The sequence below is a fragment of the Castor canadensis genome, chromosome 2, assembly GCF_047511655.1.
Source record: "Castor canadensis chromosome 2, mCasCan1.hap1v2, whole genome shotgun sequence".
NCBI classification, from domain to species: domain Eukaryota; kingdom Metazoa; phylum Chordata; class Mammalia; order Rodentia; family Castoridae; genus Castor; species Castor canadensis.
In genome coordinates, this window is record NC_133387.1 from 6,692,274 (window position 1) to 6,716,302 (window position 24,029).

General features: G+C 43.2%; 1 protein-coding gene and 1 pseudogene across 1 annotated transcript; one reads left to right on the forward strand and one right to left on the reverse strand.

Annotated features, from left to right (window-relative positions):
- Positions 1-1,852: 1,852 nt before the first annotated feature.
- Positions 1,853-4,455, reverse strand: LOC141416891 (eukaryotic translation initiation factor 4B pseudogene; annotated as a pseudogene).
- A 6,749-nt stretch (positions 4,456-11,204) lies between these two features.
- Gimap6 (GTPase, IMAP family member 6) lies at positions 11,205-16,756 on the forward strand. Its single transcript, XM_020184865.2, has 3 exons — positions 11,205-11,495; positions 13,584-13,656; positions 15,094-16,756. Exons 1-3 carry the CDS (start codon positions 11,319-11,321, stop codon positions 15,777-15,779), a joined length of 936 nt encoding a protein of 311 aa, XP_020040454.1. The 5' UTR covers positions 11,205-11,318; the 3' UTR covers positions 15,780-16,756.
- The last annotated feature ends 7,273 nt before the right edge of the window (positions 16,757-24,029 follow it).

The window sequence follows — 24,029 nt, forward strand, 5'->3', positions numbered from 1 at the left end:
CCAATCCACTATTGGGACCCTCAACATGAAAGGCAGAGAACATCTGGTGGAAGGTGTAAAAAACTTTTATGTGCTATTTATGTGCATACAAACCTTGTATGTGTTATTTACCATACAGTTAGTTTTATTTTTCTCTGTTCAGAAAAGGGAAGATAAATTTGGTGTTATTTAAAAAAAAATTATTCTAATTTAGGAAAAATGTCAGATCCATTATGATCTTTAGTAACAAGTTAGTACCATACATTCTTATTTTGGATGAGACATATTTATTCATAAGTACATTGGGAAGATGAGATAAGATGTTAATATAATCCCTGAGAAAGAAACACTATTAAATAATATTCTAAAGTCCCAAACCGTATTGGTGCACAAATAAAAATTCCAATGGAACAAAATAGAAAACCCATTATAACACTCAATTACATAAGAAATTTAGTATATACTAAAGGCAACATCCAGTGCAGTGAAACAGATGAGAGCTATAATGAGCAGGGTTGCAATAACTAAATAACCACTTGGAAAACAATAAAATTAGATTCAGTGTTCATCTCAACACAGGAAATATACTCTGTGAGTTGGAGATTTGACTGTAAAAAAAAAAGAAGCCACATAGCATTAGAAGAAAACTAGCATAATTCTTTTAAACCACAAGAGTAAGGAAAATGTACCCAAATAAAACTCAAAGTACAGTTACAATAAAGAATAGAATCAAATTTGACTATAACAAAAGAAACTTGTAGGAGGCAGAAAAATGCCTAAACACCATAAATAAATACATATCACAAGTACAAACTATGTTATAATTTCCAATTCATAACATGAAAGGTTAAATTTCCAAATGTGTAGAGTCTAACATAGGGGCAAATAAGACCAACAATTCTTAAAAGAAAACAAAAAAGCAATACTAATTTAAATCACAGGAAAAGAAATGCAAATTGACCTCAAATACATGGAAAGATATTCTGCCTTGCTCAAAGGATCAACAAAAAATATTAAAGTACAGTAAGATCATTGGGAAAGGGGTGAGAGAGCTTATAGAGGTGGTAGAACTAGTGTCTATGAACTTGGTGGTAGAAACCTGAAGGTGGATCCCTGGAAGGCAATCTATTCAATTTTGGGAAACAATGTTTTGGTTAGAGATTGTAAAGCTAAAGAAAACCACTGTATTCAAATACTGTATTCTAATTGTCAAATGTTTCTCACCAGCACATAAGTTAGTCACATGTATAAAATGATTAAACAAATAAGGAAGCATATTGTAATTAATGTTGGACAAGTAAGTGATACATAAGGAAAAAGGGAAAGTAAAATAAATCTGAGTGATAGGATACACATATCGATGGAACTTTAGTTTTTAAGAATGGAGAGAGGGGGCAGTAATAAAGTGTGTGTGTGTATGTGTGTGTGTGTGTGTGTGTGTGTGTGTGTGTACATGAGTAAATGCACATATGTATCTTTCCTAGCTCTCCCTAGGAAGATTTAGAAAGTCAGTAACTGGATTGTAGTCTAACCTGTTCACCTGGATGGCTCGTGTAGAGTTATCAATTCACTGAGATTTGATTTGTTTGTGGGGATTAAAGGGGGTTAGGGCACATTTAGACTTTGTGACCTCTAACCTCCTCCTAGTTCTGAAGATCTGCCTTGGGGGCAAGTAGTGTCCTTTAGCAGGTGCCTATTGAGCACAGGGCTGTCCTGTTAACTAGCAGGTGCATGAAGTTCCCGTGCAGGAGCCTTTCAGCTTTCTCCCATGCCTCCCCACCCCGTGCAGGGGGTGTCTATTTCACCCTTTCAATGCCCTCTGTTTTCCATCCCATACACTCTGTGATCGTCTCCTTTCCAGCCTCACCTTCTCCTGAAGGACTGGTGAGCTCTCGTGTGCTCTCCAAGGAAGCTGGCTCTGACACTCTGAGCAGTCTCTGAGTCTGGAAGCAACAGAGAGGAGCCTATGAGGAAGGGGTTCATGTGTACAGCACAGAGAGACACTTTGCGTAATGTGGCTGAGGTTTCAGCTCTGCCTGAGGCAAATCTCTTCCTCCTTGTGCTCACTGTCTCCGGAGATTTTCAAAGTCATGGCCACTGCTCTGTACAATAGTGGTGGTTCGGAAGACCCTGTGAAACAGTCCTCATCTTGCTGAATATAGTGTACTCTATGGCCTGCTTCTGAGATGGACCTGTTCCCCCATTTCAGGACCAAAGTCCTAGTCTCCCAGCTGAAGGAAGTTGATTGCTGACAGCTCTCACCTAAGCCTGCTCCCACCATTAGCCATTCCTGAGGGTTGCTCTCAGCTGTCCAGGGTCACCTCATCCAAGGTCATCCTCCATGCCCATGGAAACTTGGGTCCAATGACTGGTCAGTACAGAGGAGTAGAGGCCTGTCCTGTAGTATCAGCTCGTACTGAGCTGACTCTCTAGGGTTTTTTTTTTTGTAGGAGATGGTGAGTTTTATTTTGTCTCGTCTGAGTAGAGGTTTGATTTGTTCTTGAATGAATGTTTCAGGGTGGAGAGAGACTAGGAAAAAAGCACAGGATGTAAAGGTCTACTGGTGTATTCTTCTCCCTCATTTTCATCTTCACCATCCACAGAGCAGGATGCTCGCTTGCAGAACTGAACGTGGAGGCTGGCTTTTCCTCAGGTTTCTTTGGCTCAGGTGCAGATCTGGAGTCTTGATCCTCTTTGCCATCGTTCCTATCTGACTCTTTCCAGAGGTCTTTGTCCCCTGATCTCCTGGAACACGGCTGGAGTTCCCAGTTTGGCCTTTTGAGACACTCATGCATCTTATTTTATTGTCATCTTTCCTTGCTGGTCCTTCCTCAGATGTCTGAACTGGAGCTCCCTTCCCCACACCACTTGTAGGGGATTGTTGCTCTGTGTCTGAGCTCTGAGATCGAGCAGGAGGTTTAAAACTTCGCTTCACCCATGCATTCTCCTTTGGTGGAGGGGCTGGCATTACCTTTAGAGGCTGATCAGGTTTAGGAGGCTTAGAAGCTGGAGAGTGACAGTCTTCCTCTTTATTGAGTGTTTCATTTTCTAGAGACTTCGCACTCTCCCCTTCGTGCATCCTGGTCTGACTTACTTCTGCCAGATGTGGCAGAGGGTCCAGTCTGTGATAACTCACTTCCTGTCCACAATCCTTCCATTCCTGAGTTTCTTCACTTCGCCAGCTTGGGTGTCTCTCTCGAGGCTGTCGTTCTAGTTTTGGTTCATCCGCTGATGCTGCAAATTCTCCTGCTCCTTCTGTAGCCATTCTTCTACTTCTCTTTCTCTTTCTCTTTGCAGCTGTTTCCAAAGGTAGAAGCCGCTCGACTGGACCGGGAGTGCTAGCAGAGGAATCATCTTAGGAGAACTCCTAGGCTTTAGATCAGTTTGAGTTTTGGTGGGGGGGACCTCTATCACCACGCCTGCAATTGTCCCCAGAGAAATCATCTCTGGAGCTCCATGATCTGTCCTCCTATCTGTCGTATCGGTCTTCATAGCGGTCCCCACCTCCTCTGTCATCATCCCTACGATACCACTTCCAAATGCTCTTCTGCCGCTGCCTGTCCTGGAATCATAACCTTTGTCCTAGTCTCTGCTGCCTCGGTCATCATGGCGATCCCTATCCCCATAGCGATCCATATCCCCGCGTGGGCAGTCATGATCCCCATCTGGATCCCCATCCCAAACCCGATACCGGTCTGAATTGTAACAATCTCAATACTTGTCTCCAAAGATATCATCACCTCTTCTAGGAGGGTAGTCATCAAAGCTGTCTGTGGCAGGACAGACCCTCCAGTCGGTGTCTGTTTTGTCAGCATCCTGATTTCTATCTCAGCCAAAAGAACGATCATCCCTTTCTTTTCCTGCGCTTGACCAGCAACATCCACTGGAATTCTCCTGTTACCTAGGGACTCTTCAGTGAGACTCGGCACGGAGCAGGGAATCCAGGCCCTCAAACTCGGCATAACCAAAACGTTTCAACCTCTCTGGATTGCTGGGTTCACGCGGTAAACGAACTACACTGATATTTAATCCTCTAAGAATTTCCTAATGAAGTCTTCTGCCACATCATAGGGCAGGTTCCCCAGAAAAGCAGTGTAGGGTGGCGATTTGGGAAGATGTCTCGGGTCGATACTGGGTTCCCGAGCATCCCATAGAGCGGTGGGAAGGATCGGACAGTCAACTCGAAGTGCTCTGTAGACATCATCATCATTACTGTGCCAAGTCGTTGAAACATCTCCTTTCAGGTCATCTGTTTCATCAGCCCAGCTGACTGGTTTGGGGACATAGGTGCTTCCTCCACAGAAAGTCTCCATCCTCAGCCAGAAAATCTGTTAGGGAGAGAGTCTTTCTTCTTTCTTCTTCTTCTTCTCCTTCTCCTTCTCCTTCTCCTCCTTCTTCTCCTTCTTCTTCTTCCTTTCTTCTTTTGCTGAGGCTGCCAGGTTGGGAGGGGGAGAGAGAACACAAAGGACCTGGATGAGCCAATCATGTGATTCTAGGGTTTGTTATCACTCATCACCACCCCATGTCTCCTGCCTCTTTCACTGTCCCTTAGGTAACGCTCCCAAGAGCAATCCTGCATAGGTTTCATGCCTGCACATCTCCACCTCAGATCTGCCTCCTGTGGATTCAGTCTGAGACACCCAGAAAACCGTCTCATCATCCTAGCTGAGTTGGTGGGAAGCTGAGGAGTCAGCTGGAAGGAGGGGTTTCAGCCTTAGCATCACTTGGGCTGAGGTGGAGGAGAGAGCTTGACTGTGACTCCATAGACTGTGTCACATAGTGCTAGCGTTTTAGGCTTTGGAGGAGCTGGCTCTGCTTGCAGGTGGTTTAAACCACATATATAACTTGCTTCTCCAGTTTAAAAAAATATTCCAGAGTGGCTTAAATGGGCTGACATTGAATTAAATTCAAAGCTGCACTTAAAAGAATTTACTGACTTCTTGTGGTACAGAATGCTCCTTTTAGGTACATTGCACAATAGCATTTTTTGATGCTTACTTGCTTCTATTAGTGTTATCTTCTTCTTTTTCAAATTTTAAGATTTTTGAGGTGTAATGCTTGGAGTGTAAAAATTCATAGTTTAGTGAGTTGTCATAAATTGAACACAGCTGGGTAACCACACCTATATAATGAAGTAAGACACTGTCAGCATCCCAGAAAGTCCCTTGTGCCTGTCAGCATGCACCCCTAGATTGACCTCTTATAGAATAGATTAGTTGCCTTTTTGTATCTTAAATAAGCAGGCTTATCTACTATAAGATACAGCCTTTGCATTTTTTCACTTGCTTTAGGCTTTGAAATTTATCCATGTTATAGCATGCTGAGCAATATATATGGTCCATTCTGATTGTTGAATCCTATACCACTGGGTGGGTGTAGCTGAATACATTTGGCTATATTGTTAAGGATATTTGTGTTGTTTGCAATTTGTTGCTATTTTGAATAACTCTAATGTAAATACAGTAAGCATTATCTTTTGTTGAACACATATTTCTGCTGCATGTGTACTCAGGAGTTGAATGGCTGGATTCCAGTTATCTGTGTAACATTCAGCCTTCATGGATAAGATCACAGTTTTTCAAAGTAGTCTTACCAATTTGCATTTTATCAAGCATTGTACATGAGAATTCTTTTGCCACATATCTGTACAAGTTTTCTTCATATAGAATTTACATATTTGAAAAGTTTATTCTTTGGTATTTTATCTGTTTGCTATTTTAAAAATCATAAGTTATGTTCAATTTGTTATTGCTGAATTTTGGTAAATTTTCATACCTTTAATTTAATTACCATCCACCAACTTACTAAATTCTCTTATTGTTGTAGCATTTGTGCTTATGTTTTTGATTTTATCAGATGTATAATCAGATTATCCACACAAAATAATTTTATCCTTAGTTATTTTATCTTTTGTTTTTTAAATCATGAGTTATCTCTAATTGGTTACTTTTTAATTTTATCATTTTTTACATTTACTCACATGTGTATACATTGTTTGGGTCACCTCCCCTCCTCTCCAGTTGGTTACTTTTGTATGTTGGTGAATTATTATAGTTGAATTTGTATTCACCACACGACTAAATTCTCTTACCTTTCTTTATCAATTTATTCGCCTTATTTTTCCAGATTGATGTCCATGTTATTCATAAACAATAATATTTTCCATCCACTTTTATAATTCTTGGTATTTTGTGTCTGCAGTGCACAGTTTCAGACAACTGCAGGGCTGATAGTCATTGCTTACATGTTTTCTTTTCCTGAATTAAGTTGGAAGTGTTGTCTAATTCCCAAATAAATACGATGCTGGATTTGAGGTTGAGATAGATAGATGTATCTATCTCATATTCTTAAGAAATTTTAAGCCAATGAAATGATTGTTGAATTTTATTAATTGCCCTTTCAACATCTGCATTTTCCATTTTCTGTTATCATCTCAAAATACTTGAGGCTCTATACTTTATAAGGAAAAGAGATTTATTTAGCTCCCATATTGGAGGCTTGAGGGCATGACCCTAGCACCATCTTGGCTCTGGTAAGGGCCAACAATAGACGGTATGACAATGGTGGGTGTATGTGTGGGAGAGAGGGAGAGAGCACATGGTGGACAAGAAGCCAGCTATGTGGAACAACCAGGCTTACTGTTTTTCTTTTTCCTAGAAACTCACTCTTGGGAGAACTATCTTGGGGTCCCAGGAGACCTACCTTAATCCTTTCTGAAGATAGTCCCCCAAAGACCTAAAGACCTCCCCCAAGGTCCCACCTCTTAAACGTACCAAACCTCTTAACACAATCACACTGGGTTCCAAGGTTCCAACTCATGAACTGTTGGGGCACATTTAACCACAGCCAAGCCATAGCCACATTAAAGTGGATGGCCAAGTTGCATTTCTTTCTGGGTTTATTATCATTGTCAGTTTTATTCATAAACATCCTAATGTACAACTATCCCTGAATTCTTACTTAGTAATGCAGGGTTATTCTTTTAAAGAGCTATTTACTGATATTTATTTGTCATTATTATAAATACTCAAAAATTCGTCCATTGCCAACTGAGAGCAGGTCATGTATTTAGTTGGTTGTTGTAGCCTCTGCTACATGTTCTTAGGGTCCCATCTCAACAAAAAAAATATTTATCAAGATCTTTTTATTAATAGACATCTTTTTTGAGAAATATTTTGGTAGCAGCTCTTCAAATGATTTGTGAAGAGAAGAGAAGGAATAAAACATGTAAGTAACTGAGGTAAGTCCAACAAGGCTAGAGCAGAGCAGAAGAAACTACTAAAAATACAAGTTTGAAAGAGGTGAGCAGGGTAGCTCAGGGGATAGTGCACCTGCCTAGCAAACACAGGGTCCTGAGTTCAAACCCCACTGCCACCAAAGAAGAACAGTTTTTAGCTAGAAGAAAACTGATGTGGCTCAGACACTTAGATGAGGTGTAAGAAAAACACATTAGAGAAGGAATAAAGATAATATCCTTTTCTTTTTCATAATATAGGTGTATTAGATAATGGTTTGTTCATAGCACAGTAGTAACAATGTGTTGTACAAGAATAGCACAGAGATATGAGAAACCAATGACAGAACTGTAGTAACTGTCAGAGGGAGGAGTTAGGAATACTCTAGTACAGAGCACCTGGGCCACCCATGAAACAGCTTAATGCTGTTTGAAGACAGACTTAGGTTATTTATACATGTGTACTGCTAACTCCTGGACAACCACTAAAGAATTTTTTAGAAAAAGAAATATAACTGATATGTTGAAGGACATACCATTGGGCTAGAGAAGAAGAACTTCCAGTACATTAACAGGCCCTGGTAAGACTCACATTGCATGCGATAGAAAAAAATTATGAATATTCAAGGTCCTATATCACCAGTAAAACCTGTGGTCCCCAGTAGTCTCAGTCCTGTCAGAACTCCTCCAAAATAATGGATTCTGCCATCCCCTACTGGGAAGCAAGCACAATGCCTGAGGTTGCTTTGGGTCCTGGAGCAGTGTAGTCCATTATGGGTCTGCTGCTCAGACCTGCCTACCAAGTGACAAACAGGCTTTCAGCTTTTAGTAGGGCCCAGACAAGGAATGAGTACTAGAGCAAATTGAAGATGTAGTACCTGAAGCTCTGTTATTTGGTAAAGGTAGAACATGACACCATGGAATAGCAAGACCTGGCCATCATGAGCAGGAAGAGATGAGTGTAGCAGCAGCTGGTCCATAAGGCAGACATAGCTCCAGTTAGCATCAGTAGGAGCAGGTGACATAAACAAGATCCTGAGCAGGTAGCCCAAAGTCCATGCATTCAGCACTGTTGTGCCAGTGCTGGTGCCCCAGTTCATACCTGAGGCCACATAGGGAATCTCTCTTGACTTGCAGACAGAAGAAGGAAAAGGCCAAGGGAGAACAAGTATTGGTTAGCTCTATATGTGGGTGCAACTTAAAATGGAAAGTTTGCACTAGCACTCTTCAAAGAGGCATGAAGAGGCTAGGAAAAATTCTTCCAATGGCTAGAGGTTTGGGTGTCCAGTAAAGGAGGGAAGAAAAGTATGCTACCATTGAGTAGACATAAAACCTGGATGGCAAGGAGGCTGCTGAGAGAACAAATGGAGGTTTGAGAACAAGGAGGTCTGGTATAGAAGCATGTAGATAGACTGCTATGGTCTGAATGTGTCTCCCCAAAAGTTCATGTATTATAAACGTAATCTCCAAATTCATGCCAGTGATATTTGGAGATGGGCCCTTTGGGAGATAGTTAGGATTAGATGAGGTCATAGGATGGGGCACCCATGATGGCAACAATGGCTTTAGAAGAGTCCGGAGCTAGCACACTTTCTCTGTCTCTCATGGGATAGCATTGCCATGCTATGATACAGCAAGAAGGTCCTCACCAGATGCTTTCACCATGGTTTTAGACTTCCCAGCCTCCAGGGCCACGAGACAGATAAGCTTATATCCTTTATAGATTACCCAGTCCATGGTATTCAGCTATAGCAACAGAAAACATATGGTGACACACACACATGTGGTCATGGAAATGAAGTGTGAAGGACATCGAATCTCGTGTTAATCCTCTCTACCGAAATGTGTGCCACAGAAGAAGCACCAAAATAACCACAGGGACAAAATGAGTCATCTAACTGATGAGAGCAGACAGGGGCCACACTAGCACTGGCTCAGTGGTGATTGCACAGAGGAGCCATGGCAGTTGGGTGGAGGCTGTGCGTGGCCAACAGGATGGGGTTTCAGTTACCAGCTCTCACCCAGCTGCTGTAGCTCTTTGTCCAAAATGCAAATCCTGGAAGGAGAGCATTGGGGGTCAGAGTCAATTTCAGGACTTTAGAATATACACTTATAGAGATCTCATTGGCACAGGAGACTGGAAACAGGAAGGTCTCGAAAAGGAGGAAATCAGAACCCGTGGCACTCCTTCCTCTTTTGCAGACTTCTTCATTGACAATCTGTCTTTACTTCTCCAATCCAAATAGTCAAGGTCCTCCTCACGAGATCTTTCACATATCCTTTCTAGACTCCCGATGTGTAAACCTAATAGCTTCTTGACCACCTCTAAAAAAATGGTTCAGGTGATGTCTGTCACATCCTTGAGGTGTATGGAAGAAGCACACATGGAGCACATGTAAGACACATTCTGTGTAGAGGTGCTGTGTTTAAGAGATTGGCACAGAGAGGTCCATCTGCAACAAGACAACAGTTTTTGGTTTACTGGAAGCGAAGGCTAGCATTATGTGGGTGAAACACAAATAATGATCAGAAATCACTGGGCATGGCAGTGCAAGCCTGTCATTCCAGCACTTAGGAGGCTAAGGCAGGAAGATCTTGAGTAATGAAACCCTGTTTCAAAAAAAGCAATTAAAAAAATAAAGCAAAACTTAAAAATTGAAATGGGAACGGTGAGCTGTCAATTCCAAGGAAAGGAGGGCAAGTGAAATGTCAGGTGTACTCTCTGGCACCTAAATTGTCACTTAGTGGCAGATGAAGCCAGAGATCCCAGGATAGGCTAAAGTGGTCTCAGTTCAGTAGCACCAGCAATCTCTCCTCAGTTCCTGATAAAATATGTACAAACACTCTGGAGGAAAGCCATCTTCACTTTAGTCCCTAGTATTTCCATATTTGAATTGATGATCAGAGACTAGGAAACTTTCTCCAGAAAAACAGCCACCAAAAGTGAGAATCTGCAAAAAAAAAAAAAAAAAAAAAGTTGAAAGTCAGATTTACATTCTGTGTTTAGTAGTCAGGTTGGGCTCCATTATGCTGCAGTAACAAACACTTCTGAAATCTCAGCAGCTAAATGCTAGGCTGATCTCTGTAGCAGAGCAGGCCTGGGCAACTCCAAGGTCAGTTTGCAGAAAATAGTAACTATTAGTATTGAAAATAGATGGTTTATTTCAATTCTGAGTGAAGCAGCAATATTTTCATTACTTAGGCAATGGAAGGAATGTAAAGCTCAACACACAACTTCTAAGACATAGTCATGTTAAGGCACTTGCAGAAAAGCTAGAGCTAGAAGATTAAAACACTATGTAACAATTGCAGTAAACCTGCATGGATATTTACCAGAACAGATGGAGACTTTGGAGGGAATCTTAACATTTTGAACTGCATGGTAACAATGTCATCACCTATGTTTAGATTGTCTGGATTCTTTCTTTCAGGGGACTTCTTTTTATTAGGGTGGTCAGATGTGTGGGGAAGGTCCGAGAAAATGGGTTTGGCTTGTTTTTGTGTTGAGGGTCCTAAGGTTTTTTTCTCTCTTGTTCTGTCTCTAGAACACTGTTCTTCCTCACCCCATCACTGTAATCATACAGTCAAGACGTCCTCTTGCACTTGCTCTCCTGTTAGAGTGCAATCCTCTAGGTGATATAGCAATTAAAATTCCTACCAGTGATTTATGTCTTAGAAAGAATGAGTTATTAGTCCTTGCTCTTAGAAAAAGAAAGATATTTCAAGGAAGGAGGGCTTGGGGGAGAAAAAGGACTATGAATGTTTGCCCCCTACTGATCCCATAGGACATTGTGGGCAAGGCTTTAAAAGGGAGATCAATAGTTTGTGTCTCCAGCACAAGCTTTTCTGAGAGGGCTGCTGCTTAAGTCTCTGAGCTTCATACTTGATTAGGATAAAACAGACCAACACTGGAATCTGTTTAGGGTTTTTTTTTTTTTTTTTTACTTTTTTTTTTGAGGACTTAAAGTGCAAGCGCCTGACTTCCTGTGTTCCTACCCATTTCCTGTTTCTCATCTCACAGTCAAAGCTGCTCTTTTGAGGGCAGTTCTTGAGCTCAGACTACATTTTGCTGAAAAATACAAGCAACTATTTGGTCTTGTCCTCCATGAGTTCATACATGAGATCATATATCTTGGAATCTGTCCTCTGGCTCTTCCCTTCGTTCCTCAAGGGAGACTACAATGTATCCGCTCCAAAGGGAGAGACTGAGACTTCACAGGAACACGTGGTCACCAGAGACCAGAAATGTAGCCATTCCTCTTGCCTGTCTGCCAGCCTAGGGGTAAGTCTGAGTGTGTGTGTGCGTGTGTGTGTTTACATGTGTGTTTTTGAATGGTGTGTGTGTCATGTTTGAGTGCACATATGTGTTTACAGAACTGTGTATGTGAGTTCTCTTGGTGTATATGTGAATTGTGTACATGCATTACATTTGTTAGTGTTTGCGTGTTTCTGTGTGTGTTCATGTGTGTTGTGCTATGTGATATGATAGAAAGAGGTTAAAAGAAGTCAGGTCCTGTGATGAGCTCAATGTTTGGAAAGATGCTTCTGTGATTCAGAGAAGAACATTGTTGTTGATTTGTTTTCTTGTAGTGCTGGGGATGGAACCCAGAGTCTTGTGCACGCTAGGCAAATGCTCTACCGCCGAGCCACACCTCAACCTGAGTCTTGTTTTCTTCCTGAGCAACATAACAAGGGTGATAACATCTGCTCCATTTTCTCAGCTGGAGACAAAAAAACCCAAAAAACAAAACTCACAAAGTGTGCCCAGGGGTGCAGCACTGTGAAAGGTGGGGCAGGGCCTAGGATGAGGCAGTGAGGCTCTGAGGGGCAGAGTCAGGGGGCATGCCAGGTACCAGTACAGGATCCATAAGTATTGTTGCCAGGTGCCTCCAGTGCTCCTCAGTCCCCTCAGCCTCAGTGGGCCCAGTCATTATTTTCCATTAAGCTGCCCATTCTTTCTGAAGGACGAAAGAGGCTACAAGGGTAAAGTGAGATTTCAGTTTTCACCAGGGATATAAGGAAGCCAGGGGTGAAAAGACTGAGAGCGTCTGTAGTTTTCAGACCCTGGTTAATACATGTAGGAGGCAGTGACCTCCCTGTTCCCTGAGTCTCCTTGACAGGTAGGATACTGTGTTCGTGCCACTGACCAGGCTTGCATGAGGCTGTCCATCTGACCTGCTTCCCCTCTCTTCCTGGGAAGTTACCAAACTTTCCTGCACTACCTCCATTCCCAGCCTAGCTTGCTAGATCTGACATTTACTGAATAATGACACAATCACAAAGCCATGTCCTGTGGCCTTCCTCTAGCCAGCTCCTGGGGAATCAGGGAGGACAGAGGAGTTTGTCAGGTGAACAGAGCAAAATATCAGCAATGCTATGGTGAGAAGACTGTGTCTGTTGAGGTCTCCTGTAGTAGGGTCCCACACAGCCCAGTGTCTTCACCTGGTCTAGTGTAATCTGGCTAGGAAAATCCTACACATTCTGGAAAAGCAGTCCTGGACTGGTAGGTATCTCCTTAATCCCACAGAAAAAAAATCAAGCAGATGCAGCACTGTGGCTCTTGAAATAGAGAACTGTGTTGGTACATGAAGCAAGGACACATTGGAAGGTCCTGGATGGGGATGATATAGCCCTAATCTGGAAAGAGAATGAAGAGTGACTCTAAAAATGTCCTGAGTACGTTGTGACCTTGTTGAGGCAGAGGTTTTTTGGTCTTTTCCAGTTTATGCCCAGCATTCACCCTGAAGGGACGTCGAGGCCCAGGAAGTGTGAGCCTCCTACCTGATGGCCACAACTCCATCTATCACTGAGGTGCCCAGCTCCCACTGTGAAGGTCCCTATGGCTGTCATCTTCTTCCCAACAGCCATTCCCAGCCACCTGCTCTCAGCACTCTCAATCCTCACTTCCTAACCTTGTCCAAAGATGAAGCCTGGGTGGCCCCAGGATGAAGAACTGAACTCCCCCAGAACTTCCTGCTTTCCAGGCACACTTGTGGCACAGACTTTCCTGATGCTCTGGGACCCACAGAATCAGGGTCCCACTGAATTAGGGTCCCACTGCTTCTGGGTCAGTTCCTCCTTCTCCCTGCACAACTACAGACCCTGCCCTCCAAACCTCCATTGTTTTCTCAGGTTCCACACCAGTGGCCCCTTTTTCTTTGAAATCTCTTTGGTGGAGACCAGACTTGGGGGTTGAAGGGAGATAGGATTCCCTAAAACCAGCAGAGTGACTCAGCCCCACTCCTGCCCTCTCATCATTCAGCACTCCCCCATAAACCAGTGCAAACACCCTTCCCTTTGGCAAGAGAAAGACAGGTGCCCCTTAAAATGCAAGTAGAAAATCAGTAAAATTTATTATTGTTTTCTCTAGGTGGAAGAAGAAGAATATGAACAGATTCCCTCAGGGTTGCTGCCCCAGGACCCCATGCAAGAGCTGTCAGGAGGTAAAACTACTTTTCTAGCAGAAGCAAACCAGAGGAAGGAGCAGAAGGGCACACATGGTGTGTAGGTGGAACATGCTTCACCCGTGAAGTGATTGGAGATGCAGCTGTAGGCACTAATCACAGAGACATATGACCTCAGCTAAGATGAGGAAAAAGGCCTTTGGGTTAGGACCCTTCTTTCTGCTGGCCAAAATTAAGGAAGAAGACTTCCAATATGTATGGTGGGCAAAAGGAGGCAAGAAATGCCAGTCCTAGTGAAAAGGGTCTTCACACTCTGTGGGAAGGTTATGTCGGTATTGGGTGTAATGGAAACAGTGCCTGGGCCGAGGCAGGGGTGTGTGGGTGTTTGTCTGGCTCTGATGTTAGAGCCCTCAAGGTCATAAGGGTTGACAGTACTGTGTGACAAAACAGAATGTACTTGGTGGCCATTATTCAGAACTGGGCTCAGCCTTTTCAAGGGCTCAACTTTGCTATCTGTCCTGGTATGAAATTCACCCATTTTCTTGTCTAGAAGAATTTCTTTGTAATTCATTATGTATTTTAACATAAATGATTTTTTTTTGCTTTATGAATTTGAAGGGCCTGGACCATCAGAAACATGTCATGTTAATCTCCCACATAGGCAAATCAACATATGCTAAATTGTCTTGCTTCTTTCAGCAAGGTTAGATATTCCTTCAACAACTACTCTCTGGATCTCAAGTGATATTTTCGGCTTTCAAGTCTCGTGGTGGGAGCTGGTGTCAGCTGCTCAAATGGGAGTTAGTCTTTTCCCCCCAACTTTGCTTTGGCTGGGCAGGCAGGAAGGGATATCTGACCATCTACATTTCTCTGAATCTCCCACCCATTCACTCAAACTCCTTTCCAGCCTTGTTTGGGAAGCTGGAGAAAACCAATGTCATTCTGTTAGAATTGATCTGTAGGTCAGTCAGCCAGGGGTTCAGGCAAGCACGGCAAAATCCTTGGGTGCTGGGGGAGGGGGTTCAGAAGAATGTAGAGTCCAACTACAGTGCTCTGTGACCTGAGACCCATCAATGTCTTCAGTGGGGACCACACTTGGAAACCTCTATTTGTTGCTTATGTGCACTGGGTCTTTGCACCTGAAAGGCCAGAAGAAGAGAATTCCCTTCTTGCCCATCGCTGTCAGGCATATCCAAAATCTAGGTTTTTCAATGTTTGGTTGGCATCTCCAAGCCTCCAAGGTGATGGCTCTGATATCCCTCTGGGTAGGAATGTCTAGACCCAAATTCAAGGACACAGGCTAAGAATGCGAGACCAGGGCAGGTTGTAGAGTCAGATGTTGACATTTGTCTTTCCTGCCTCAACCTAGACAATCTGCCCCACAGGTTCTAGAGAGCCCCTGAGACATGGCTTCTGATAAGCAGAGTGGATGGGCTTTGATCCCAGTTCTTTTTTAATTCTTTCTAATTCTTCTAGGTCTGAGGGAGAAAGAACTCTTCCCAAGGAGACTGAGGCTCATTCTGGTGGGGAAAGCAGGAAGTGGGAAAAGTGCAACAGGAAACAGCATCCTTGGCAGACAAGTGTTTGAGTCTAAACTCAGCACTAGACCAGTGACCAAGACCTTTCAGAAAGGGAGCCGAGAATGGGATGGGAAAGAGCTCGAGGTGATCGACACCCCAGACATTTTGTCCTCTTGGGTCCAGCCAGAAGTAACAGCTGAGGAGATCTGTCAAGCTGTAGCCTTCTCCTCACCAGGGCCTCACGCGGTGCTCCTGGTGACACAGCTGGGCCGGTTCACAGAAGAGGATCAGCATGCCGTCAGACGCCTCCAAGAGGTCTTTGGAGCAGGGATCCTGGCTTACACCATCCTGGTGTTCACCCGGAAGGAAGACCTGGCCGGGGACTCCTTGGAAGATTATGTGCGTGAGAACGACAACCAGAGCCTTGCCAACTTGGATGTGATATGTGAGCGGCGCCATTGTGGTTTCAATAACGGGGCGGAGGCAGCTGAGCAGGAGGCCCAGCTGCGGGAACTTATGGAGAAAATTGAAGGAATCCTGTGGGAAAATGAAGGTTGTTGTTACACCGATGGGGCTTACCAATACTCCCAGCAGAACTTTCTGCTTCAAGAGGCACAGGAAAAACAGATAGCCCAGGGGTAGGGCTCTGAGGAGGTGCTCATCAAGGAGTCCTGGTCGGAAGGTCTATCCCAAATCCAGAAGGGTTCTGAGAAGACTCACAGACACCTCCTGGGGAGGGCATTCATCTGCGCTCATGCTGGATGTGAGCAGAAGAGTCCCTTCAGCTGCTGCACCCCTGTGTCTGGCAAGCTGCTTGCTTGCTCTCTTCCCACAAAACACTGCCCACTCCCCTGGACAGGGCACCTGGTGTGGCAAGATGGACAGAGTTCTTGGTCTAGGGTGCCTGGCTTATATCCCAGGGCTTTCGTGGCTTCCCCAGAGCACTCGGGCCCTCCCTCTGCTCTACTCCAACAGCATGCCACCCTAATATGGGACCTCTCACTTCTTTGACACTACATTTCTTGGGGTCTGAGTCTGTTAGTGCTGATGCACCTCAGCGTGAGCTGTTAACTTGGGCTTCATTCTTGCCCATGAAGGGGGCAGGTATAAAGACTGGTAAGGTTCCTGTAGTGTGTGGTGGGTAGAACACAGCAGTTAGATAAAAGAAGGAGGCCCAGACTCCCACCCAGAACTTTCATTCCTAATGTAAGCTATTTTAATAGGCTATGTTCTCTGAGATATATGTTGAAACCACCAACTTCTTTCTAAGCTTGTGAGAGACTTTCCTGCCACCCCAGCAGAATGCCTGATTCTAACACATATATGACCTTCCTGGGTGGCAGAGATAAGCCGTCCACCATACTGCAAGCCAAGTACAGATGGACATGAGCAGATTGTTATACTGAGTGAAAACCTTGTGCTGAGAGCAGAAGACAGTATGTGTGCAGAAATCCTGTGTTGTGTGCAACAACAGCCAAGTGCACCTGCTCAGGACAACAGCCAGACTATAAAAGCTGTGCTGGGCTCCTTCTCAGGAATCCAGTCTGGAAACCCTCACTGTGCACTGTCTCTTTTGTGCTTGAGCATAAAACCTCCAATAAAGCCATGTTTGGCTGATATTGCTTGCTTCTTCATGATTTCTATCTCCAATGTAGAAAAAGAACCCTGGGTAGATCAGTAACAGCAGTGGCTGAGGGAGAGGCACATGGGCAGGGATATAGATACTGGGCTGGAGATGACAGTGAGCAGGAACAGGGAAGGAAGTAGAAAGCACAGCCCTTTCTCTTGAACCATAACAAACGGGTCTAATCCCCTTTGGGATTGGAGGAATGATGAAAGAATTCAGGGTGGGGTGTCAAGAACCCAACTGGGCAAGAAGGAGGACCCCATCTCTGGCCTCAAGATGTAGAAGACCCTAGAGGTTCCAGGCTGGCAGGAGAGGTCAGCAGGCCCTTTCCAGGTAGACGAAGATTGAGAGGTCATAATTGTTATTCCCACCTTTTCCTTATGTTCTATGATCTTAACTGTGGGTGGCCTCAGAAGACCCTGGTCAAGAATATCTCAGGCCCTTGCATCCTGAGTAAAGATTGAATGGAGACACACTGATGGGAAAGTAGTAGCAAAGTTTTATTGAAAAGGAAAAGAAAGCATGGACAGGAGGAGATACCACCACAGAAAGTGGTGGGCTCTGGCCAGATGGCACAAAAGCCCTGATGTTTTTTCAAAGGGCAATTTATAGGTTGTGAGAGTGGAACAACCAGGGTGGTCTTTGCAGGAGGGGCTAGGGTGATTGACAGGTTTGATTGACCAGAGGATGTTTTATAACTTATGTTTGGATTCCAAGATGGTGGCTAGAGGGAGGAAGCAGAAAGCATGTCTCCTATAGTGAAATCTTGGAGAGACACTGGAGACACACCTTCCAGGCAAAACCACCGAGAGGAGGCAAAACTTTGACCCCTCCACACCTCCAGCTGGCGCAGAGCATCTCCAATTCACATTAAACAGAGAAACCAGGAAGGCCCCTGGGCTGCCAGTTGCCCGCACCCAGTCGGCTTGGGAAGATGGGGACAAGGTGAGCTTAATGGTACCGCGGTACTCCCACAGACAAGCCTGGGCCAGAGCAACATAGCCCCCTGGACAGACCAACCCCCACCCGGGGAAAAAAGAGAAACTGAGCAATAAGCAATAAGAACAATAAAGACACGCGGGAAAGAGGGTGGGGTGCACTGAGTGCCGAAGATTGGGGGGAGGGAATCCTTCCCGGAACTGTAAATAAGACGGGTGGACTGGAGAGGCTCCGGTGGGAGCGGGGGCGTGCACCAAGCAACCAGAATCGGGAAAGCTTGTGAGAGTGGTGGAGGGAGCAAAACTCCACAGGAGATAGGGGAAGATCCACTTCCCACGTGAGCTGTAAACAAACACGCAGGCCTGAAAAATGGTGTAGTGTCACTTTCCCCAGTGCTTGGAAAGGGGAAAGCTTGTAGCAGAGGCTTGCACACAGGAGAACTCTGAACAAACAAAGCCTGCAGGGCCAGGTGAGTGTTAAGCTCACCCCTGAGATCTGCATAAATAACGCTGCAAGCGACAGCAGGCTGACAGCAGCGGGCAGGCAAGCCACAGCCACAGATACCATTCACAGACCTGTCTCCAGACTCTTTTTTTTTCTCTCTCCCTACCTCTGATGAGAAAATAACCGAACTACACCTCCATGCTGAAAAACTTACTGAAACTGTATTGCATTTGAACTTGGGACACTTTGTGGGTTTTGTTTTTTGTTTTTGTTTTTTTTGTGCACTTTTGTTCTACTTTATGTGTCCCTTTTGATGAGACAACTACAGAACAACATCTGAGGTACCATCTCCAGGATTGGAGACTGAGACAGACACCAAAATTATTAAGACTGAAACTTCATTGCATTTGAACTTGGAGGTTTTTAATTTATTATTTATTTATTTATTTATTATCTATTTTATTTTGTTTTATTTTATTTTTATATATATATTTCTTTCATTTACTTATTTTTTATTTTTATTCTTCTCTTTATTCTTTTTATTTTTTATTTTCAGTCCTCTCTCTGTCTCTCTAATGCCTGTTCAGCTTACTGTTGATTAGTACACTAAGGCTCCCTGTTTATACCTTTGAAACTTTTTTGTTTGATTCCTTGTTTCATTTTCTCCTACTTGTCTGTTTATTTGTTTTTCCCTTTTCTTTAACTTCTTGCTTTCCATCTCCTCTCACCCTTCCATTCTAAATATTACCATTGTTATTATTACAAGCTAGAAGATACTTAATTGCACACAGTACAGGGACAGTAACAACACCAAGAACAATGACGGGAAGACAGAAAAAACAGAAACCAGGTTCTCCCCAGCAAAAAATTAGTACAGGAACCAGAGGGGAATGAAGAAAACAGATACTCAGATCCAGATCCAACAAAATGAAGATAAACTATGCCAAAGAACCCAATGAAGTCCAAAGAATAATTTAAAAGAAGACATAGTATGGGTAATCAATGAGAATTTTATAGAGATGATACTGGATAGGGTCAACCAAAATGTACAGGAGACACTCAAGAAATTCCAAGACAACAAAGACAGAGAATTTGAAAAAGCAAAAGAAGAAATAAAAAAAAACCATAGAAGCACTGTATAAACACCAAAGTGAAACAGAGAACACAATTAATAAACAGATAAATGAACTCAGGACAAAAATAAACAACATTAAAGAGGAAACCACCCAGTATATGGAAACCCTCAGAAAAAAGAATGAAACAGAACTGCAAAACAAAACAGAAGGCCAATCCAGCAGAATAGAACAAACAGAAGACAGAATCTCAGAACTTGAAGATGAAAGGTAATCAAAGGAAAAACTGAAGAACTATTAATTAAACAACTCAAGACCTGTGAAAAGAAAATGCAAGAACTCACTGACTCCATCAAAAGACCAAACTTGAGAATCATAGGCGTCGAAGAAGGAAAAGAGGTGCAAGTGAAGGGAATGTGTAATATATTCAACAAAAAAATAATGGAAAATTTCCCAAATCTACAGAAAGATATTCCCATACAGATGCAAGAGGCCTCCAGGACACCAAACACACCAGATCAAAATAGAACTACCCCATGGCATATCATCATTAAAACAACAAGTTCAGAAACTAGGGAAAGAATATTGAAGGCTGTAAGAGAGAAAAACAAGTAACATACAAAGGTAAACCCATCAAAATCACAGCAGACTTCTCAACAGAAACATTAAAAGCAAGAAGAGCGTGGGGTGAGATCTTCTGGGCACTGAATGAAAATAACTTCAAGAAATTCAAATGGCCAAAAAACACATGAAAAAAGGCTCAGCACTCTAGCAATAAAGGAAATGAAAATTAAAACCACGCTAAGATTCCACCTCACCCCTGTTAGAATAGCCATCATCAGCAACACCACCAACAACAGGTGTTGGCGAGGATGCAGGGAAAAAGGAACCCTCTTACACTGTTGGTGGGAATGTAGACTAGTACAACCACTCTGGAAAAAAATTTGGAGGCTACTTAAAAAGCTAAACATTGATCTACCATTTGATCCAGCAATACCACTCTTGGGGATATACCCAAAAGACTGTGACACAGGTTATTCCAGAGGCACCTGCACACCCATGTTTATTGCAGCCAAGTTATGGAAACAGCCAAGATGCCCCACTACTGACGAATGGATCAAGAAAATGTGGTATCTATACACAATGGAATTTTATGCAGCCATGAAGAAGAACGAAATGTTATCATTCACTGGTAAATAGATGGAATTGGAGAACATCATTCTGAGTGAGGTTAGCCTGGCCCAAAAGACCAAAAATCGTATGTTCTCCCTCATACGTGGACATTAGATCAAGAGCAAACACAACAATGGGATTGGACTTTGAGCACATGATAAAAGCGAGAGCACACAAGGGAGGGGTGAGGATAGGTAAGACAGCTAAAAAATTAGCTAGCATTTGTTGCCCTTAACAAGTGTGCATGAGATGGGGTGAAAATAGAGGACAGTGACACGGCATGGAGAGTGTAGGAGAAAGCCATCTCAGAAAATCCCCACAAGGGGCAAGGACTTTGGGCTCTCCTGTGCTGTGGCCAAGTAGGACAGACATCCCAAGGGCAAGCTGAGGACTTCACATATTCAGGGAACTTGGCATCCACAGTGGGCAAGGAGAAGATTCCTGCCAGCCTTTACTGGGGGAGAGAGACAAACAGTAACAAAAATGCAAGATAGTAACCACTCTGTACTGGGTAAACCCAGTATCAAAGAGAGTAACCAACTTGGATGGGATGGGAAACACTTCCATAAGAAAGTCCAATGGAAGGAGATTTTTTAAAAAGGTAAGCTTTAACACAATAGAATAATTTTTTAAAAGTCTATTTGAGCTGAGTGTTGATGCTTCACATCTATAATCCTGGCTACTTGGAGAGGCTGAGATCAGGAAGATTACAGTTCAAAGCTAGCTGAGGTGAAAAGTCTGGGAGACTCCATCTCAACCAATAAACTGAGTGCATCGGTACACATCTGTCATCCCAGCTAGCCAGGAGGCTGAGATGGGGAGGATCGTGGTTCCAGGCCAGCCTGGGCAAAAAAAGTTTGTGAGACCCCCATCTCAACAGAAAAAAGCTGAGTATGGTGGCATGCTCATGTCATCACAGCTACAAAAGGGAACATAAAATGGGAGGAGTGTGGTCTAGACTGGCCTGGGCAAAAAGCCGAGACCCTATTTCCAAAATAACTAGGGCAAAAAGGGCTGGAGGTGTGGTTCAAGTGGTAGAGTGTCTGCTTAGCAAGCACAAAGCCCTTATTTCAAACTCCAACTGCTCCCCCCCAAAATGGCTTTCTTTAACAAAGAAGTAATGCATGGATTGGGAACCCCATACTGGAGAACACTGACTCATCTGCTGACAATATATCCAAAGCGAGTATTCACAAGCGGGCTGTGGAAACAAAATGGGGATAATAAAGGATTGAACCAGTTGCAGTTACAAAACTGCTTTTTTTTAAAAAGAAAAATTACTTTGTTGGAAAGTCCCTAGTCACATAGTCGTGTTTTGTGCTTACTTATGATTGGCTGAAGTTAAGTTTGGCTTCATCTAACACAATTATTTACCAGACATGATCCAAGTTAAGTTTTGCATGTTTGGAGGTTAAGCGAGGTTTAAGACTATTTTTAAGTCTTTGGTTTTGTGGGCTCAGGAAGGTTTTAAGTTCAGCCTTCATCCACAGTGGTGCCAAATGGTCTGCTGTCAATGTGGTCTCAATTATTCCCTCTGTTCTCTGAGTCGCAGAGAAGGAGCAAAAAGGACATCGCTCATTAACTCTTTCCCCATGGAGACCTTGGGGAGGGTGATGAAACGCTCTTTGGAAACAATGGAGGCAAAGTAGTAGCAGAGATCAGAAGTGGAACAGCACAGACTGTGAGAGTGAGACTTACATCACAAGGGATGCACGTCAAACATCTACCTGAAACTCTTATCTGATAGGCTTAAAGGATTTAAAAGCATCTACTCCACAAATTGATATTTTGTGCTGAATTTACAATGTCTCTCATAAATTTGGAAATACTTTAAGACAAAACATCCCTAAAGTATTTATTGAACAATGTTTCTTATACTATGCTTCTCATCTACTACCTGTGAAAAATACTTGTAAAATTTTCAATTTTAAAATGAATTAAGGCTGGGCAGGGTGGCACAAGCCTATAATCCCAGCTACTCAGGAGGCTGAGGTAGGAGGATCATGATCTAAGAATAGCCCAGGCAAAAGTGCAAGACCCTATCTGAAAAATAAACTAAGATAAATAGTGGTGGCCATGTGGCTAAAGAGGTAGAATGCTTGCCAAGAAAGCACAAGGCCTTGAGTTCAATTCCCAGTACTGTAAAAAATTAGTTAATTAATTAAGTGAACCAGTCATTGATGTTATTGCAAAGGCCCTTCTTCTATGGTGATTTTTTGCATCTTAATGAAAGAGCTTCCATACTTGAAATACCTTTAATTTTTAATCTCTTCCCTACATTTTTCGAAGAAAATTTTCCATACCCAATGTAATGATTTAAGTTACCTTCTCTCCAACTAAAACTGGTTTTGTTTTTTATATAAGGATCCAAGCTATTTTATAGCTGGCCAAATCATAAGCTCAGACCCTGTTAAAATTGTTTAAAGTTTTTTGTTGAGGACTGGAGTTGGGGCATCTCTGAACTGCTTTTTTGGTTTCCATGTGAGTTCTTCTATGAGCTTGGCCAAGGATTTGAAAAGAGTTCAAATGCATAATTTCTGGCCTCCTCCCCCTACCCCACTCTCCACATTGTGGCTTTTCTCTTTTGGGGACCTCCTCCTCCAATGTCCACCTCCTTTGGTCATCTCAAACTCCACCCCTTCACTGTCCGGTCATTGCAGTAGGACTGGGTGGTGGTTGGGTCTCCTGGAGAAAATGCATAGACGTGGGCTGGTGAGGTCTCCCTCCATGGGGTCAAGTTCCCTTAGGGTGTCTGCCAGCCTTTGGTCACTTTCTAGCACCGTCAAAGTTATTTTTGAGTGTTATTATGTTATATTTTCTGTATAGCTTAGAAATATTATCACAGGAGGTTGTAGGCTGGAAACCTTCTTTGTGACTCTCCATAGCTACTATGGCCCCCCCAAGGAGGAAATACCTACTACTGAATGGGTTCCTAATCCTGTTTTTCATTCATTCTACTGAATGGGTTCCTAATCCTGTTTTTCATTCTTCACCCAGATGTAGACATATTTTTAGAAATAACACACTTTAAAGGTCATCATTATCACAGCCTTGACAAGACAGCCCTCTCTCACCATCTTCCCCCTTCTTTCTTCTGGGATACAGCTGAGAAGTTTCTAGAACGTACCACATGGCCTTCCCAACTTTTCTCTGAGGCTGAGGGCGTTATGGCAACAGCAACCTCTACCTCTGTTCTTGAAATGTGGGCGGCACCCTCCTTGCTGTTTAGTAATAATGGGAAAAATACTATATTTGAGGTAATTGAAAACAAATTTTGATTAATGACATGTTTTGAGTGACTTGACATTCAGTCCCTGTATTAGTCAGCTTATTACTATAACAGAAAGCCTGAGAGAGTCCACTTAAAAAGAGGAAAGGTTTATGTTGACTCACAGTTTTGGAGGTTTCAGTCCAAAGGTCCATTGCTTTGGTACGTGTGGTGAGGCAGCACATCATGGTGGAAGAGAAAGGCAAAAGTTGTTCACCTCACAGTAGCCAGGAAGCAAATAAAGAGAGAAGAAGAAGCCAGGGTCCCAATATCTCCTTCAAAGGCACAGTCCCGATGATGTAATTTCCTTCCACCAGGCCCTACCTGGGCACACACACTTGATTGCTTTATTCTTCTACCTTCCCGTC